We start from the raw sequence: 20789 nt of genomic DNA on the forward strand, positions 1-20789 counted from the left end.
CCTGCTTGGGAGTTACTGTTTATCAATAAATCATTTTTTATATTTTATCATATTGCTTTCAAAATTCAAATTGTGAATTTCAAATTTTATAATTTTCAACGTATCAATAATTGACACGTGGAGAAATAAATTTTTTGTAAATTTTTCCTAAGTACAATTATCATTTTTCTTTTATTTAATTAACAAAATAAACTCTTCTTCCAATCATCTATTCTCTCATGCTCATATTTATTATAGTTGAAATTTGGCAAAAATGTCACCATTGAGATATCCAATTTTTTTAAAAAAATTGAGCATTTGTGAAAGTATGATTTTTTAAAAAAAATATTATTGATACAAAAGTATGATTTTGAAAACATTACCGTTTAGAGAGATAAATAGTTTAGAAAATTTTCTTTACAAATTAAAATTCGAAAATATTGAAAAAATAAATAATTAAATAATTATGAAAATATTAAAAAAAAAGTTAAAAACTTTTCTTCCTCACTTTCCATAAAAGACAAAAAACTAAGTAGTTAAAGATATACAAAGAAATGAGTAGAAAAAATAATAAAGAAATATTATTATAATATAAGAGAGAAATAATAGGGAGTAAGATGCAGGAGGTCTTAGAAAGATGAGTAGTTAAAATAGGAAAAGATTATTTTTGAGTAAAATTTAGAGAAATTTGGTCATTCCAGTGGCGATGCTCTAAGTGCATGTTTGAGAATATGGTTGGTAATATAGCTTTTAACTTAAGGCTTATAGTTGTAAAACTTAAAGTAATAAGTATTACTATTAGAAAGTTATTTACTATTTGGTAGGTATATGTCTAAAACACTTTCAAACATATTATATTTGTTTTGAAAAAAAAAAAGAAAAAAAAAAGCTTTTGAAGTATAAATGACATAAAAGATCATTTGATTTTTTAAAAATGGAAAATAATATCCATTCTTATCATTTTACTTACATAATCATACATGCTATATTTCTGAGGTAACAACTTAAGGGAATGAGGTCTTACAGTTCAAAATTGACGAGTTAACAAATTTGCCTGACTATATTTATGAAAGTGTTTGACATCTCTAGCCTAGAGGAATGAGGTGTTACAGTCCATACTATAAATCTTAACAAGAGCACATTGAAATAGATAATGAAGGAATTGAGAAACAAATCGAGACCATATTAATAACAAAGAATTGAGACCATGTTATTTAGCGAAGAACAAAGAATGCTCCGAAGAAAATGAAGGAATCAAGAAACAAAAGGGTTTAAGGGTCCGATGATAGGGACGATGGAAACAATGGCCAAAGTGAAATCGACGGTCGCAAAAGCTTCTGTACATGATGGTGCAGTTGTGAAATGAGAGAGAGTGTTCGGTGTTGTTAGCTAGAGAAAGGAATGGAGGAGGAAGGAGAGATCTTGTGACAGAGGCTTACCAAGAGGAAGTGTAGCAAATCTAGGGTGATGGGAAGCTTCGGGCGGTAGTTTCTATGGAGTGGAGAGAGAAAGGGTTGTGCATGGCTTGGGGTGCTCTGGTTTCGGTGGTGTAAAAGTATGGGTGTGTTTGAGTATAGCTTGCAGTGTTGTGGTAGAGCTCGTCTACGTTGAGGTTGCAAGTTTGTTGGTTAAGCTTTTATACAAACTATCGGGGTGGCTTTTTTTACCCTATTACGCTTCATTGTTCGTAATGCTCAAAGGATTAGTTTGTGTCTATTGCGAGGACCAGTACATTTCCCCACGTTTGGGGTTGCGTGTGGCAAGTCGGTCCCACCCTCCCTAATGCAACAAAAATCACAGAATTTGTTCCCGTTGTTTCCCCTTCAGTGACACTTGTCCCTTTCCCACTCGAGGCAATCCAATTGATGTAGTCTTCTATTTAAATTCGCATCCCCATCTTCCATCTTCGCCCTTCCTTCGCCCTCTTCTCATTCCTACTACTATCTCAAAGAGTTCCTAGCCCTCTTTTCTCTAACTTTCTTTATCCTTTGATAATCCCTAACCTTTGCTCTTCTTGTCTACGATGACGCCTAAAACCACCTCCCATTTCTCATCTCGGGGTTTGTGTTTGTCTCATCCCGAGGGGTCTTCCAAAGACGCAGGGGGTCTTGATCCTCCTAAGGTCTGAGGAAGCTCCCATTTTTTTTTAAAGTACAATTGGTCCTCAGTAGCCTCCCCTCCTCTGCAGATCTTAGGTCAGTAAGGACCTCTTATGGGGTGCCTGGCTCCATCGATTTAGAAATCTCGTGGGCTCGCCAATGGGTTCTCAACTTAGAGGCTTTTATAGCAAAAGTGGCATTGTACCCATTTTTTAGATGTCTTATGTTGTGTTTGGGCAGTGGAGTGATCTGACTATTCATTATTTTATCATTACTTTTCACTTGCTTTTCACTACTTTTTACTACTATTTAATATTTTATCATTACCTTTCCGTTACTTTTTCACTACTATTCATAGATCATCTGAGATCACCTCACTACCCAAACGTACCTAAGACTATCTCAATTTGGCTCCGTCACAGTTTCATTCCAACGCATGGAAGACTATGATGTCATGTTGCATTGTCTAGCACATTGTCTTGGGAACCGTGGGCAAAGATGACCCTGACATGATCGCCAGGGAGTTCCTTTTTACGCTTGAGGTACGGCGACACGATGACAATTTGTGCAGTTTTCGTTCTCGAGGGGGACAGTGGGTTGCCTGCTTGGAACCCTGTTTTTCCCATGTCAATCATTGGTTTAAGCAGTTCTTGTTTGTTTTGGGTCACGGTTGAGAATTTCCCGCTGGCGTGGCAGTTCGTCGTGAGTTCCACATCCATGCTATTTGGGGGGTTGTCCTGGAGGACAAGGAGATTTCTTTGGTTTTGGCCAATTGGGAGCAAGCTTCAAGGTGCTCTACGCCTGGGTTGAGAAACATCAGGAGTAAGTTTGGACTGATGCCCTGCTGACTGGAGCCAACATCAACCAACTTCTGGTGACTTCGAATCGATCTAATTTCGGGAGCCGTTGCTTCCTGAGGGAGCCATATGCTTCATGAGACTGAAAAACGCCTCTCAATCCTTTAGTGGAAGGGAAAGGGAAGAAACCTTATACCGCAGTAGCTAAAAATTGGCGGAAGCGCCCCACCCTCGTGGAGGGCCTAGCTAGTCTTCATAGGCCCCGTCTTCATCGAGAGTTGTAGAATCGACTTAGGGTCAACGACCTACCCCAGGGCGCTCAAATGCTCTCTTGTCTAACCAACCTTCTGCTTCATCCAGACCGATGCCCCAATCTTCTACCCACCTACTGATCAAGAGTCAGCCAGGGTTCTTAGTTTAGAAGAAGAGGAAGAGTTTGAGATGACCTTCTTCTCAGCCTTCCTTGAACCCGCTCCGAGGGGTCCTCGTGAGCCCGTTCTGCCGTTTGATGATGCTGTGGCCGCTTCAATGAACTACGAAGTCGAGGCTCACATTGCCACTCCTGAGGTGACTGTAGACCTGCCGCTATCTCTTATTAATGAGGCCATTGGGTCCCTTCTCCTCATTCTGCTCACCCCTCCTCGCTGGTGGTGAGGTGCTGACTTCTTCTTTCTACCCTATAGGGATGTCTTGGGATCACCCATGATCGTGGACCATAGCGAGGGCAAGGTCTCAATACCTTATTTGCCCTTTATTACTTCTCCTAAGCTCGAGGTTTCTTCATCAAAAATTTTGGAGGAGCCTACTCTATCAACTCCTCCCGTAAGCGGCACAGAGGTGTTAGGGGGCAACAGACCAAACTCAATGTTGCAATTACCCTAATCAAGCGAGTGGAGGAGCCAGGTATTACAAAGACATCTGGGCAGGAGCCGGTGGTGGATGTCGATGTAGTGGGGACATCCAAACTAGAGCCCACGGCCGACAGGGGCGTCATGGAGATGCCTAAGCTGGAACCAGTGGTCAACAGAGGTGATATGGGGACTTCTGAACTGGAGTTAGCGGCTGATGAAGGTACCTCGGGGACAAATGTTCAAGAACCAGTGGTCCAAGACTGTTGGGGGTATGGTGCAGGTTCTTCTTCCAGGGTTCCTCCCTCCCCCTCTCACCGACTTGCTTTGGAAGCTAAGAGGCTTGAGGCGGGCCTCTTGAGTGGGAGAGGGCGACACTTCGGGAACTGAGCCTGATTTAGCAGAGCATGGGTCAAAGCAATTAGTCGGGAAGCCGAAAAACTTAGGAACTTCCTTACCTCAATAAGCTTCCATTCGTCTCTCATTTCCTTTTTTTCTTCCCATTTTTTCATTTTCATTTTTCTTCTTTTTTTTTGAAAAGGCCCGTTTGACGTTGTTAGAGAGTCGATCAACTGGCCACCTGGGTCATTGATGAGAGGGGTGATTTGGAAGAAGAGATCCATGCACTGCACATCTTGGCTTGTATGGAGTTTCGTAAAGCGAATAGGGAGAGGGACGAGGTAGAGGAAGCTTTCCTCTATGTGTGTTCTCATCTCTGACATAAGAAGAGGATGGTTTCAGCTCTTCATAAGGAGAGGACTTACCTCCGAGATGACTAATTAAAGTCCCAGGAAGAGGTAGCCCGTTGCCACCTCGAGGCTAAGCAACTGGAGGAGGAAACGGATACCCGGCAGAATTGCCTATCTCGCCAGGAGTTGGAACTGGAAGAGGTCAGGCAACATTGCCAAGACCATGCTGCTACGGTGGAGAGGGCTGAGAAGGCTTGTAATGACCTCAGGAGTGAGAGGGACAAGCTGGTCCAACAACACGAATCGAATGTAAGGTCATACGGCTGGTTGGAAAGGACATATATGGATCTTACCAAATTCTGGAAGCGCAAGAAGGAGGAGGTTAGATCACAAGATCAGTGAATCAAGGCCCTAGAGTCTGAATTGGCTTCCATGAGAGGGAAGTTACTTTCTTGGGATCCGTAGAGCTAGCTAATTATAAGGAGGCCCTGGCCCTGCTCTCTAGCCAAATGTTTGCTGCCAAGGTAGTTCGGAATAGGGTCTGGGGCTACAAGTACAAGGAAGGCCTGGATAGGTTAAGGGATAAACTAAAGGAAAATCCTCAGACCGACCTAAGGGCCCTCGACTTGAGGACCCTCCAGCCCGACCTTTGCTCACTCCAATTCACTAACTCTTTGGGTAGAGATCTGACGCCCAATTAGGGGTGGCAAATCGTGTTAACGGGTCGTATTTGTGTTGTGCAAAGGTATGTATATTATACTATATGGGTCAACCCAAACACGACCCGTTAAGCTTATCGTGTCAAAATTTCAAACTTTAACATGACCTATTAACATAACAGGTTGACACAACACGACCCATTTCAACTCGTTTATGTAAATGGATTGAATAGACCCGAAATTAACCCATTTGACCCGATTAAGTTTAACATAATTTTAGATAAATGTTAAAATCACAATATCTATAAAAAAAAATATAAAACTAACTGCATAAGTCCAAAATTATAATCCAAACAATAAAAATACCAAAATTAAAATCTCAAATGTACCAAATATAATAAACACACAAATTGTAAACATACAAATCCCAAATATGATAAATACACAAATCACAAATATGCATCATAAGTCCAAAAGTATAATCCAAACAATAAAAATACACATTGTAATAATATTAACGTTACAATCCCAAATATGATAAACACACAAATCTAAAAAAATTTAGAACTTGAAGAAGGAAGTGTAGCGTCATCCTTGCTCTTGTTGTACTCCAACTCCATTATATCTTCAGTTAATTCGTCCAATTTCATTTCTTGTGTTCCTATTGAAAAAATGGCATCAATTAAGTTTTATATCAAATAAAATTGTTGTATTGAAAAATTACAATCAATTATTAAATAAAATAAAAATAATGTTACCTTGCTCGCCTTATAACCAATCACTTGTGTAGACTAATACTTCAACAATATTTAGTTTTAGTGCACTCCTAAATTGATCAATGATATGCTCACCAACACTAAAAGTAGATTCAGATGCAACTGTAGAAACTAGGACACTCAAAATGTCATGAGCCATACAAGAAAGATCAGGATAAGGAAATTCATTTTCTTTCCAAAAGGAAAGAATATCAAGGTCTGTATTTCTATCTGCCCTAGGTTCATCCAAGTAAAGCTCCAATTGACATTTTTGTATATGGGTAGCAAGATCATCATTTTCAAATGAACCAAATTCCTATACACGAAAAAAAAAAAATGTTTCAAGGCAATATGTGATATGAAACAACAATATAATATAAATCAATAAACAAAAAATATTATTTCTTGCAATACTTGTCGACTCCATCTACTAAAAGAAGAGGACTGACTTTTCACTCTACTAACATTTCTTTTAGAAGTCGCGGTAGAACTTGTGGGAGCACTAGAACTATATTCCATGAAAAGTGATGCCAATTTGGTACGAACATTCAAATACCCTAGGGAACCATTTCTATAAGCTTCTTATAAGAAAGATCAACAAACTGAATCTTGTATCGAGGATCCAATATAACTACTATAGCCAATAACACATTGAGCTCAGACCAATATTTCTCAAACTTAGCAAGCATTTGACAAGACATGTTCTTCATGTAGTCATCTTCACTCTCAGAGTGCTCCTTTAATGTCAAATAAATCATAAATTTGACTAATAAATTTGACTAAATAAATCATAAATTTGACTAATAAATTTGTAATCGTGACATCCTCTAATGAATTTGACTTCTTGTCTGCAATGGTTATGTGTTCTCTATGCGTTTGTGCCCTTTCTTTTTACTATTGTGGTTCTTTTGTCCTATTTTTGTTGCTATTTTGTTTGTGCAAGGACAAAGTAATCAAATGACTGTCAGCGCACGCTGTTTATGGCAAGTCAAGGAACTCGGCTTTGGCACGAGAGTCGAGCAGTCAAGGGATTGTCACTACCCATGGTTCGTAGCGAGTTAAGAGACTCAGCTTTGGCACAAGGGTTGGGCAGTTAAGGGACGATCATTGCCCGCTGTTTGTGGCAAGTCAAGGACCTCGACTTTGGTGGGACAGTCGAGCAGTCAAGGGACTGTCATTGCCTGTGGTTCGCGGCGAGTCAAGGGACTCGACTTTGGAGCGAGGGTTGGGCAGTCAAGGGACTGTCGCTGCCCGTGGTTCGTGAAGGCTCGAGGGACTCAACTTTAGCGTGAGGGTTGGGCTACCAAGGGACTCTCGTTGCCCATGCTTCATGGTGAGTTGGGGGACTCGACTTTGGCGCCAGAGTCGGGCAGTTAAGGGACTGTCCCCACCAGTGGTTTGCTGCGAGTCAAGGGACTCGACTTTAGCGTGAGGGTTTGGTACTTAAGGGACTGTCATCACCTATCGAATTGGCTTTGAGCGTGAGGGTTGAGCTGTCAAGGGATTGTCACTACCCATTGTTGACACCCTGTAAGAGATAACACATAGTTTGGAAAGAAAGACAATTTCATTCATGGTTTCCAGCATTTACCAATGCCTTTTTTAATACATTCAAGCAAAATATTTCTTTAGGTGCTCCATGTTCCAAGGATGTTGTAACTCCTTTCCCAAGGTGTCCTTAAGGCTATAAGACCTTGGTTTGTTGTTGGTGACGATGACAAATGATCATTCCCAACGTGGCCCTAGCTTCTGTTCCTCTTGTGTGGTCAATCCTATTTCTCTTAGAACCAAATCACCCATTTTGAAGGACCTGGGCTTGACCCTCCTATTGAAGTAGTGCTCCACCCTTTTCTTGTTGATCGTTGTCCGAATCTCATCTTCCTCTTTCCTTTCTTCCAGCAAGTCTAATTACTTTTCCAACTTCTCTTCATTGGAGTTTTGGTCGAAGTACTGGACTCTCTAAGTCGGCATTCCTACTTCAACTGGCACCACCACTTCACTTCTATAGGTGAGAGCGAAATGAGTCTTTCTCATCAGTGTTTCGACGGTGCTGTAGTTTGCCAAGAAAACCCCTGGGAGTTCTTTCGCCAAGCTTCCTTTATTGTCTGTCAGCTTCTTCTTCAGCATCCCAAGCAAGGATTTGTTAATTGCCTTGACCTATTCGTTCGCCTGCAAATGACTAGGGGAGGAATATTTAAATTTGATCCCCAGTTTTGCACACCAATCATGATAATAGTTTGAATAGAATTGTCATTCGTTGTCTGAGATTATGCTTCAAGGAATACCAAACCTGCAAACGATAACCTTTCATAGGAATCTGGTGATATTGTTTGCCGTGATGGTTGCTAGACTTTCTGCCTCCACCCACTTGGTGAAGTAGTCCATGGTGACGACCACGAACCTAACGCTCCCTTACTTGAGGGCAAAGGGCCAACCAGATCGATCTCCCATTACGCTAATGGCCAGGGTGACATGATTGACATCAATTCTTCTGGTGGGCAATGTGGTATTGGTGCATAAAACTGACATTTTAGGCACTTTTTGACGAGTTCTTCCACGTCTTTGAAGGTGTGTGGACAATAGTAACATGCTTTCACAACTTTCTTGGCTAAGGCTCTTCTACCAAGATGACTTCCACACACCCTTTTATGTATCTTAGCCAGCACGTATTAGGCTTCTTCTAATGAAACGCACCTCAAGAGTGGTACCGAGAAACCCCACCTGTACAAAACCCATCTATCAAAATGAAATGTGTCGTCCTGTTCTCCACCTTCCTAGCCTCCAATTTTTCATCGGGGAACTCCCCAGTATCTAGGTATTTTATCACATCCAAGGCCCATTCTGGAGTCGTCGGCCTTACTTTTGAGACCTACATCCCTAGGACGGGGACTTTTATAGTTTTGGTGACATTGTGTTTTGGTAGGGTGGATTCCTCTTCTCCCAAGGCTGCTTATGCTAGTTTTTCGGCCTTCCAATTCTCTATCCATGGTATCCAACAATTCGCTATCCATGGTATCTGTTGGATATGGAAATGCCAGAAATGGTCGCGTCTCTCCCACACTAGCTGTAAGTATTTCTTCTGTATTTTGCCTTTTGTCGTAAATTCTCCTAAGACTTGGTTGATGACCACTTGGGAATTAGCTCTTACTTTGATCTCTGTAGCCCCTAGTACTTAGACTACTGGCAATTCGGCCAACAACACTTTGTAATATGCTTGGTTGTTAGTAGTTTTGAAAGTGATTTTTATTGCATAGTTGTGTTCTTCCCCAGAGTTCGTTGTGACATGCAATTCTACTCCCCCCGGCATGACAGGACGAGCCATCAACGAAGACCTGCCAGGGCTTTCTCACGGGAGCATTCTTAACTTCTTCAGTGACCTCAACAATGCAGTCAGCCAGGACTTGCCCCTTTACAGCGTTCCAGAGAAGGTGCTCAATGTCGAACTTGCTTAACTTGATTAGCCAATTCATCAAATGGCCCGAGGCGTCTGATCTTTGTTTTAGTATCTTCTTCAGAGGAGCTTCTGTCAGGACCTTGATCGGGTGAGCTTGAAAATATGGCCGCAGGCTCCTAACTGTCGTCACTAGTGCAAAGGCCAACATATCCAACTAGGGATATCTCACCTTTGCTCCCTGGAATGCACAACTTGTGTAGTACATAGGTTTCTGGGCATCCTTCGCCTCCCGTACTAAGGCTGCCGAGATTATGTGAGGGGAGACCGACAGGTACAAGTTCAAGGCTTCCCCTAGCTCTACTTGGCTGAGGAGTAGTGGGTTGGCTAGATTCCCTTTGAGCTTCTCGAATGCTAAGTTGCACTCGTCATTTTAGGACTATGCCTTCCTCAACACTTTGACGAATGACAGACATTTGTCCATTGACAGGGAGACGAAGCAGTTAAGCATGGATATCCATCCCGCTAGTCTCTATACTTTATTTATATTTCGAGGTGGCGACATGTTCATTATGGCTTCAATCTTTTCCAGGTTGGCTGCTATCCCCCCTTCTGAGACCATGAAGTCCAAAAACTTATCCGAGTCTATCCCGAACACGCACTTCGCTGTATTCAACTTCATCTTATACAGGCACGACTTCCCGTAGGTCATCCAGGTGGGTTTGGGTTCCTTACTTTTGACAAGCGGATCATCTACATAAACCTCCATGTTGTGCCCTATCTGGTCTTTAAACATGCAATTAACTAGTTGTTGGTAAGTTTCTCCTACGTTTTTAATTCTGAAGGACATGGATCGGTAACAATACAACCCTCGTCCATTATGAACGTTGTTCTCTCTTCATCATCAGGGTTAATTCGGATCTGGTTATACCCTGAGTAGGAGTCCATGAAGCTTAGCAGGCGATGGCGTACTAGGTGCCTTGCCCTCTTAAAGATGTGTTCTCTTCTTGCCTTCAGTCATGATGCCCCCTTTTAGACTTCTATGGGGCCTTCGTTCAGCTTGGTCTATTAGACCCATTCTCTGCTTGTTCTAACTTGGCTTTCCTTGGGGCCGTTAAGGCCCTAAGACTATCCTCTGCCTTGATGAAACCATCCACCCTGTCCATGAAGTCTTCCAATGTCATCGATGTCTTCTTTGCCAGATTTCAAGGCAAAATGCCGCTAAAGAGCGTTGCCAGGGTGATTTCTCATCCTGGTTGTCTATTGTCATATGCTCTTGTTGAACTATGTTCGCATAAAATATATATATATATATCTGTAAGTGCACAAAATCGTAAAAAGTAGTAAAATATTTTAAAGAAAACGGATGTTGAATTCACTGAGAATAATTATGCTATTGAGTACTAAAATTTACTAAATTAATTACTATTTAGAAAACCGAAGTTTAAAGAATAGATGATCTAAATTAAATTGAAAAAAAAAAGAGATTTAAAATTAATATTTTAAAGATAATAAGAATAGATCTAGAGAGTTTAATTTAACCTAGCAAATCTCACACAATTTATTCTTCCTTGTTATAGAATTCCAGTTATCCCAAGTTGATGATAAAAATCCCTTAACTATTCAGTATTTTCTCTTGAACAATATCAAAAATATCTCCAACTAATAACTCCATATCTCTATGTGAATTTAACTAATTGGAAACTCATTAAGTTTTTTGAACTTTTCTTGAAAATCACTCTAATCGCGATAAAGTATCTCTACTTTTACTCAACTAATGGTGCATAATCCTAAAGCTTTAATCACAAATCACCTCTTGGTCTCATTTCAATTCAATAGATCGAACAATAATTAGTTAGAAAATTACAAACATTAAGAATAAAGAATAAACACTCAATCATGGAAATATTGAAAATATGATAACTTAGAATATAAATTGTGTGTTCAATGCTAGACTATATCAAAACTCTAGAAAATAAAATTAGTTCATAATGAAATTGAAAAGAAAAATAATAAAACTGGTGTTCTTAGTAGGAGTTGGCTGATGAAGCATGCAGCTCTCGCATCTGCTCCCCCATATTCGCCTCATTCAAAGAAATTTCAAGAATAAACTCTGAAATATTTTTACTCTAAAAATTAGACTTTCCTCTTAAACTTCGACGCTCGATTATCTCACAAGTTAGGATTAAATAGATGTCAAAATTTAAATCCGAAAACAAGATAAATGTGGCTACAATCTAGCCTAAAAATCTGGAAGATAGTTTTTAACTATAAAATTTAACATAAAAGAAATTATTCCGATAATAACGTAATTATCTAAAATGGAAGATTCAGTAATATGCGGCATGAATTGCGGAGTTCAGGAGAATTTGGTAGTCAGCAGATTGATTGCGGAACTTGGAAGGACCTCATCGAGTAAATGCCTATGTGCTCTGAATATAACTGGTCTCATTGCCTACCGAGAGGAAAGACTCCCGACTGGAATGATAGAATCCTCTCGTCAACCTACCAAACGGTAAAGCTGCTCGCCTTTATTAGTTGTTGCCCACGATATCGTTTAGGTTGATCGCTTAAGTTAGTCGTTTAGACTAGTCGCCCAATCTATTCGCCTAGAGCCTTACACCAAGTTTTCTCGCCCAGAAGGTAAAATATATTGCTTATCGCCTAACTCTTGTCGCCAATTCTAGTCACGAATCCTGGTCGCGCCTTCTAGTCATGAGTCTCCTCGCCTAAGGCCTCACTCATCTCAACTCACCTAAACTCATCTCATATTATCATTATAACTTTATCAAATTCCCACACAAAATATAATAAACAATTCAACTTTTTCAAATTTCAAAACAACTTTCCTAAATTTCCACATAAAATATAATAAATAATTTAACTTTTATTCTACTATTTATAAACTATCTCAACTCATCTCTGAATCCAAATCACTCCTAAATCTCCTCAGCTCTCTTCAGATCTCGCTATCTCTCATCGATCTGGATCCGTAGTCTCTTCTTTTGTACCAAAATGCTCTCATTTCGGAATAAATCTTCTCATTCCTTCAAATATAAGAAAATAAAGAAAAATATATAAAAGTAAAATAAAATCAATATTATTGAAGGAAAAATGACATTTTTCATAAATAAAAGAGTAATAAAAATTATATAAAAATAACACTTATCAAACTACGTTAGGTACGATTTTAGACACTCGTTGTCTTATTTCTTGATGGTGAGAAGGTATGTTGTAGGCCTCCTCCTCATTCTGCTCGCCATAAACTGCGTTTAAAATAGTTGGGCAAGTTCTCCAAAACTATTGATCGAGCCCGGTGGTAAAGATCCAAACCATCATCTCGCTATACCTTTAAATGTCAATGGGAAAGCTTGACAGATCACTTCTCTGTGGAACCCATGAAGAGTCATATGTGCCTTAAAGGTCTCCAGATGCTCGAGGGGGTCTTTGGACCCATCGTACATCTCTATTTGCAGAATCTTGAACTTTGGTGGGACTGGTGCCGCCATCACCTTCGTAATGTAGGGTAGGGGTGCTACTCGCTCCCTATGGGGAGGGGGCACCCCTTCCCCGCACCCCGCCCTGCATGGGGTGGGGGGTGGGGCTATCACCCCCGCCCCCGAGATGCGGGGGCGGGGCGAATCCGCCCTGCCTATTTTCATTTAAAAAAAAAATACTACATTTATTTTATTTAAAAATTATTTATAAGTGTAAAAGTAATTAAAAATATATTTTTAGATCTAAATTATAAATTTAAATTTTGTAAATATGACTATAATTTAAAAACTATATAATTTTTAAATTTGCTAGTGTATATTTTGTATAAATTGTAGTGTATTAGTTTTTAAACTATGTAGTTTTTAAATTTGCCAATATATATTTTGTGAACAAGTCTAACAAATTGTAATATATATTTATATATACACAATTTATAAAATATAAATATATATTTATGTTTATATATGTATATAATATATATATATATGTAAAAATGGGGGAAGGGGCGGGGCGGGGGAAATGCGGGGCGGGGGTGGGCCCTCACCTCACCAAGCACTAGGAGCCCTAGATGGGTCCTCACCTGCATGGGCGATGGGTTGCCCGCCCCGCCATGTGGGGGCGGAGTGGAAGCGGGGTCGGGGCCTCGCTGCCCACCCCTAATGTAGGGTAGGTTCGTGCTATTGAGTAGCTGGCCAACCAACAACGACACTCCCATTCTCTTGGCCATCTCCTCATACTCTTCCACGATGCTACATAGCTCATGGTGAATCTTCCTTCTTTCTTCTTCGTAGGTATCTATCCCTTCGTTACTTCGCGACTCGGCACACTCCTTTTGGCTCAATGTTGCGTCCTCTTGAGTTTTCCTACTTCTGCTCTTTAGGATTTTATTTTCCTATCAGAGATTTTCCATTCTACTGCCATCCTCTTCATGCGCTCCTTAATTTCTGCGAATATTCCTTCCATGTTCCTCAAGGTTGCTTCCTAACTGCAGGTCGTATGAGAGCGTGTTGCAGTCGGCATGCGAAAGACACATTAATTTAGAAGGATCCCATGGATGACGTCACTGTTGATGACGTGTTTCGTACATCGGTCCATGGGCTCAACGATCCTACACACAAGCAATGTAGGGGCTCAATGGGTGATTAGACACCTCCGATGTCTAAATCAGTTCTCTAGGTGATATAGAGGATTTTTCTATATAAGAGTGCATTAGAGTCGGCTTCTGACATGGGTTAAGCTTTTATATTTCCTATTGGGGTGGGCCCCATTTCCTGTGCTAAGGGTTTCCTTATTATGTACAAGGTACCATGCCATGACGTTTAATGTGGCGTGGTTCTCCCGGGTCACGTCCCCTGTGTTAGGTGGGTGAGTGTGGCCATTACTTGGGCATTCTATCAGGAATAGTGCCTTCTGCCAAGATCTCCTGTCTCTGCTTCGTATATGCACATTTAATGCGGTGTGGCATCCTTACAAGTCATCCGGAAAAGATTGTGCCAGAGCAAGCGTTGCCTCATCTCCCATCCCGATCCTTTTCCCACTAGGCTCTGGGCCCTCTTTCTCCTTCATTGCTTAGTGGGCCGATTACATCCTGGCCATTGGGCTTCCTAGACTTGATATAGGCCTAGTCTAGTGGGGACTAAAAATATCATTTCCACCTATATATAGTAAGTAGTTGTTGTGATCAAGTTTGGTGGAGATAAGTTGGGTGCATGATATTAGGAATAAGGAAGGAGGTGGTTTGAGAGGAAGTTCATGTTTCAGCCATAGAAGAATTTGGTGTTAACAAAAGGGCGCTCATGATAGCATGTAGAAAAACAAATGTAAATTGAATGGAAGCTGAAACTTTTCTATATTCACATTTTTCTATACAGACATGATGATACACATCAGTCTATATATATAATATGTAAATAACAACTATAGTATAAATCTCTGCATTTATTTACAATGAGCATGACTCTTTGAAAAGCATGATATATATGCTCTTTAAATCATCTGTAGCATGGTATCAGTTGTTCCATGGTTGTTGCTCATGACTTAAGCCTTGATCTGTTTCTCCAAAGTCTATGTAGATGTGAGTTGGAGTATCTTGAGCATGCATCTATTGTACGAATATAGTACCTAATTATTGATAACCAGTTTGAACCCCCAATATGTAGTTCGTGATGTTATACAGTACGTAGGCCACTAGTATCTCATCTATTCTTAGAAGAGGAACGCTACATGTAGTCGTTGAGTACTTAAGTGCCGTGCAGTTGTTTTGAAAAAGAATGAGATCTACTATTAAAAAATTATTATTTTTCCATTTGGGTCTCATATTTATTCATTTTTTTCAAAGTGTTTGCACAGTATTTGCGCACTCACGATTGCAACTATTATTTCTCTTCTTAAAATTGAGTCCCCAATAAATAGTGGGAGCTGAGTTTTTACTAAGTCCATGTCATGACTTTGTTTATTCTCACCCGATGACTGCATTCAATAAGAATTTTACGGTCAATGACTTAATTGGTTTAATTTTACTTGATGAATTAGGTCGCACTTTCATACATAAAAGATTGAAATGGCGCCAGCCTGCTGAAAAAGAATGCCCCTCAAGAAGACCATCTACATGAGTTTGGTAAGATTTCCTTCAAATGATTACCTTGGCAGTTGGCACAGTTCATATAATATATACTTTGTTGTACCTGCTAACGTCACTTCAAGTTCAAGTTAGGGTTATTGATTGGCTCGACTCTTTCAGGGGCATCAGTACGTCAAATTGGAGGTTGTACGTAGTTTCCAGTTATATTGTCTTCATTCTTTTAAGGTGAAAGAACATCAAATTAAGAATTGAAAATGTCTTGCCAAATGGTTGAAGTTGAGTATGTCACCTAACCCTCTTTGAAAAGAGTTTAGTAGTCATCAATTGGGATTATGTACAACATCATTCTTGCCACATGCATGAAAAAGAACAACAACGTCAACATGCTTCCTTTTTTTGTTTTTTTTTTTAATGAGCAAAAATGGTAGGAGGGGACAATTAAATGTAAATGTGACAATATGTGACATGATCCGTTAACCCAACACGAACACGATACGAAATTAGCGAGTTTGGATTTAATGTTAACATGTTTGGATTAAAATGGGTTGATCCTTTAAGACATTATTAATTAACGGGTCAACCCGCTTAACTTATTAGTGACCCATTTAGACTCTTTAAATTTTTTACTCAAAATTAAAATTATATCCTTTTTAACCTAAAAATAAAAATACTCATGAGTCATAACCGCCTCCCACACTTCCTCTGGATTGTAATTTTGGACTTATGTAGTTAATTTTATATTTTTTTTGAGATATTGTGATTTTAACAGTTATGTGATATTATATTAATTGGGTCAAATTAATTATTTGGGTCAATTTAACTCATTTTCATAAATGGATTGAAATTGGTCATGTCCTGTCGATATATTTTTATTTAATTCATAACGGGTCAAAATGGGTTGTATCGTGTCAACCTGTTATTTTAATAAATCGTGTTAGGGTTTGAAAATTTTCAAACCGGTTGTGTTTGAAATATGACCCTTTAAACTTAACTGGTTATGTTCGGATTGATCTATATTTTATAATATACACACATATGACACGAATACTAACACAATTTGCCATCCCTAAAATTTAGAAGTGGCTACTCTATCTATTTGGAATTAGACACGAAAGGCTTAGGTTTGCATTCAAAACCTCATTTCAACTCATATCATCTCATCATTACAATTTTCTCAAATTTTCACACAAAATATAATAAACAATTCAATTTTTTCAAATCTTAAAACAACTTTTCCGAATTCCCATACAAAATATTAGAAATAATTTAATTTTTATTCTACTATTCACAAACCATCTCAATCCATCTCAACTCATCTCTGAATCCAAACCACTCCTTAGATGGTAAGAAGCTGTAGGCAGTCATTCAAGTCGAAATTAAACGCTAACAAGATGTTTCTGGTTCGGTCCACAGTTGATAAACAAAAAAACTACAATTTTTGGAAAAGTACGTTCATCATACATCATGACCAAGCAGACAAAGTCATAAAGTTAGGGATCCTATTATTTATATATAAGTCAATTTTGATGTTCTCTCAGAAACACGGAATTTGATTCCAATTAGATAGAAGAACTCTGTGGCAAAGTGGGCCAAGTTTGAAAATAAGCCATGTCTGGATTGATTTCTGCCTTCGAATATATCTGACACTGAAAATTCTGATCTGGGGCTTGTGCTTCTGCTTCTGCTTCTGCTGCATACTGATTTATTAAAATGCTCTTGCTGTCTTCCTCGGTAGCATCTACTAATCCGAGTTCATTTTCTAAGTAACGAAACCACTTCATGTTCTCAACTTCTTTGCCATGATATTCATCACCAACATTCGAGCTTTGGCAAGCCTTCACCTCAGTACAACATGATTGGATTTCATTCGACAAGGTTGAATCTATATTCTCTAACATGTTCCAAAAGTCTGCATCGGCCTCAAATGGGATTTCTAGGCGCAGGTTGTCCTCGACAGTATCTGGTTTGTTCACCTCCTGTAATATGTTATTAACATCATAAGGGCCTCCATAATCGATCAGATCAGGGTTATCGATTTGCATTTCTTCTTCCCTTGACGCATCAAATAATAATGGACTTGAGTTTGAGATATTTGAATGATCATGAGAAGAAACAGAAGTAGAACTAGTTTGTTCTATCGGGTAATTGGCTCGGCTAAGTTGATTTGAAATAAGTACTTCTTTTTGTGAGTCTTGATCAACTTTCTCAATATGTGTCAAGTTGTGTGCTTCATGATATTGTTTCTTGTTCATAATCGGGTCTTGATCATTCGATTGATACTCATGAAGTACTTCCATTCCCATACTTTCATGTTTCCCAGATGACGTAAGTGAGCTAGACGAAGATGAGGACGAGGAGGTTATGGAGGATTGTTCATGATCTCCATCGTGAGTGTTAGCATCTTTGCAAGCCATTTTTTTCTTCAAATGTGTATTCCACACATTCTTAATCTCATTATCCGTTCTTCCAGGCAAATGTGATGCGATTTTGGACCACCTGCGAAATAATTTGATATTATAAGCATCTCGAGAGTAATATAATATGTCAAAATACAAAAACATAGCATCATCCACATTAATAAGGTAACAATAATAATTCTATGTTATGGTTTCTACAGTACTATATACCATTCACATGACGTAATTTGATTAAAAAGATCATAAATTTTAAAATTTGAATATTACAAATCAAATTATACCATGTAGATGATATGTATGTGATATAGAGGTTTTAGAATAGCAGTACTCGATTTAAGTTAATTTACAAGAGAAATTTAAAAGCAAATCTTTTGCAAAGGAAGTATTACAAGAAATTAATGAAATAAAAAATAACTTAATTAATTAGCAATATGTCAAAAGTTCTTACTTGTTTCCCCAAGCCTTGTGTAACTTTATTACGGTATTCTCTTCCTCTTTGGTAAAGTTCCCTCGCTTCACGTCAGGGCGGAGGTAATTAATCCATCTCAAACGGCAACTTTTTCCACATCGCAACAACCCTATTATATATATATATATAAAAGATGAAAAATTAATTAAATAAGGTATTAATGTATATAATTTTCTTACTTTCGTAGCCAAGTAGAAAAGTGAAATTTGAATAAGTATGTTCGCTTAGCTGTTGTTGTCAATTCCTAACTGGGCCTTTTTTTAGGTGGAATTTCCTAACTTGTCATGATATTTTGTCATATTCTTAATTATAAATTAATTAATTTGGACTTTTTAATTTGTAATATATTGGTTACTATATATATATAATATTCTAAACTGGAAGGCACTAAAATAAGGTTAAAATGGTTAAATTTCCATTGAGACGTGCACGTATTTCAAAAGTCACACTTAATTTGGTGGAAACAGACGGCCCAGAAAAACTAGGAAGAAAGACGTTTCAAAGTTGTCTTGCTAGCTAGAGCAGAAACTAGCAAATACGTACGTACGTACTAATTAGTTCAACGCACAATATATAATAATATCCTACAGTGGAGCCCAGATTCGATGAACTCGGTCGTACGTACTGGTTGTAATTCAAAGCCATCAACACATCATGCAAACAAAACCAGTAGTATTTCACTGTCATTGAAAATAAAACTCTGTTCACTTTTGCATTCAGATCAAAATAAGAGTCATTGTGAAAAGTACGTGCGTACGTACTTACTATATATATATTTTCTAGGATTAATTATTCTGCATTATTCTTGATCTGTAAGTGCAGCTTGTTATCTATATATATATATATATATATATATATATATGGAAGTAATTAAGAAACAAACAAGGAGCTAGCTGTAGGAATATATCGGCCATGAAAACACCAGTACTGTTGTAAAGGGATACATATACATATATATATTCATGTTTTGAACTATATATTAATCCAACTTCACTTATGGGAAAATATGACATAAATATATATATAGATATATATATATATATATCCATGGAGTCGATCAGTTTTTTTGGTCCAGGAAATTCAAGAGCATGAATGTAGTATATACTAATTTCCAGTGTCAAAGAAAAATGAATTAATCCTGCAAGAAGTATTCTCAAGCATGCATGAAAACCATTGTCATGTGTACTCAGAGAGAGAGAGAAAGAGAGAGAGAGAGAGAGAGAGAGATGAATATTGAATACATACCAGCTTGTTTGGGAAGGGCTCTCCAGTTATCATGGCCATGCTTCTGAATGAAAGTAATGAGCCTCAAGTCCTCTGCTGGACTCCAAGGACCCCTCTTCACTTTACTCTTATCACAGCAAGGTGCTCTTCCTTTCCCCATGCTACATATACGGCCACTCCCTCAAAGACAAGCCCGACTGTTAATGGAATAATATTGCATCAAAGTTTTCTGTATATATATATTGATCAGGCGCAGACACAGAGACACAGAGACACAGAGAAGAAAGCCAGGGCTTAATTTCCCAAATGGGGCCACAAGGGTCATGCCATGAAATAGGATACGAATGGATGCAATAAATAGGAGGAAATCCTCCAAGATTATTCAAAATCTATAATTATTTATTTGTCCTTTAATGGTATATACAGTCTCCCCCAGACTTCAGTCAGCTCGAGCTCTCCTGTAGTTATCCAATTTAGAATGTGAATTTATATTGTAATCAGCCTCTCTGCTCCCCTACGCCTGGTCCTATGATAATCCACGTGATACCAAAACGATCTCAGCCACCCAATTAATTAGACTAATTAATTATTTGCAAAACTGCTTTGCTTATTTTGTTTTAAAAGTTTCCTAGCAGCTTTTTCCATTAATCTCATTAATTAACGTGCCATTTCAATCTCATTAATTAATTGATATATATAGATGATATTTGTAATAAAAAAGTATGCCCCTATAATCGTTTTGAAAAAATAAAATAAAATATAGATTTTATATAAAAAATTTAATTTTTTAATAATAGATGATCCCACATTTTCAAAATAAATACTCGACATTTATGTACTTCACGATTATATGTAAAATTACCTATATTATATACATAATAAAAATATTTACCAAATCAACCCTGAATATTTCATTTCGAGGTTAAAACAGGGATTTCCAGACTTTTTACGGTAATTTTGTGTCGAATTCTTATAATTTTTATAACCATGATTCTGAAACTTAATATTGGTCCACATTTTGTCACTAATTTTCTATTTACTAACTACCGTTGGAATCAGTTCCACGTACATATAAAATTCAATGCTCGATCGCTCTCTCTCTCTCTCTCTATATATATTTATATATATATAATCCGATCGACGTAGTACTTAGAAGCTCATATATGCATGTTTATATATGAAATTCTGAACTAGTATTAATTAAAGAGGTTTGAGAATCCAAAACGTGAATTAATCCACCGCCTCGGATTAACTATCCTTGGAAATAGAGAGGATTTATATATACAAAAAATCTTCACAACTTCTTAACACTTCGCACTCTACATTATTTTTAAGTTTTATTATTTTTTTCTTTTATCAAATATTTATTATATGAATAATGAA

At 38.2% G+C, this 20789-nt stretch overlaps 1 protein-coding gene across 1 annotated transcript; it reads right to left on the minus strand.

Annotated features, from left to right (window-relative positions):
* Positions 1 to 16710: 16710 nt before the first annotated feature.
* Positions 16711 to 19736, minus strand: LOC118347713 (transcription factor MYB63-like). Its single transcript, XM_035687767.1, has 3 exons — positions 19428 to 19736; positions 18162 to 18291; positions 16711 to 17792 (listed from the first exon to the last, which is right to left on the minus strand). Exons 1-3 carry the CDS (start codon positions 19564 to 19566, stop codon positions 16856 to 16858), a joined length of 1206 nt encoding a protein of 401 aa, XP_035543660.1. The 5' UTR covers positions 19567 to 19736; the 3' UTR covers positions 16711 to 16855.
* Positions 19737 to 20789: the final 1053 nt, after the last annotated feature.

Source organism: Juglans regia, chromosome 2 (genome assembly GCF_001411555.2).
Source record: "Juglans regia cultivar Chandler chromosome 2, Walnut 2.0, whole genome shotgun sequence".
NCBI classification, from domain to species: Eukaryota; Viridiplantae; Streptophyta; class Magnoliopsida; order Fagales; family Juglandaceae; genus Juglans; species Juglans regia.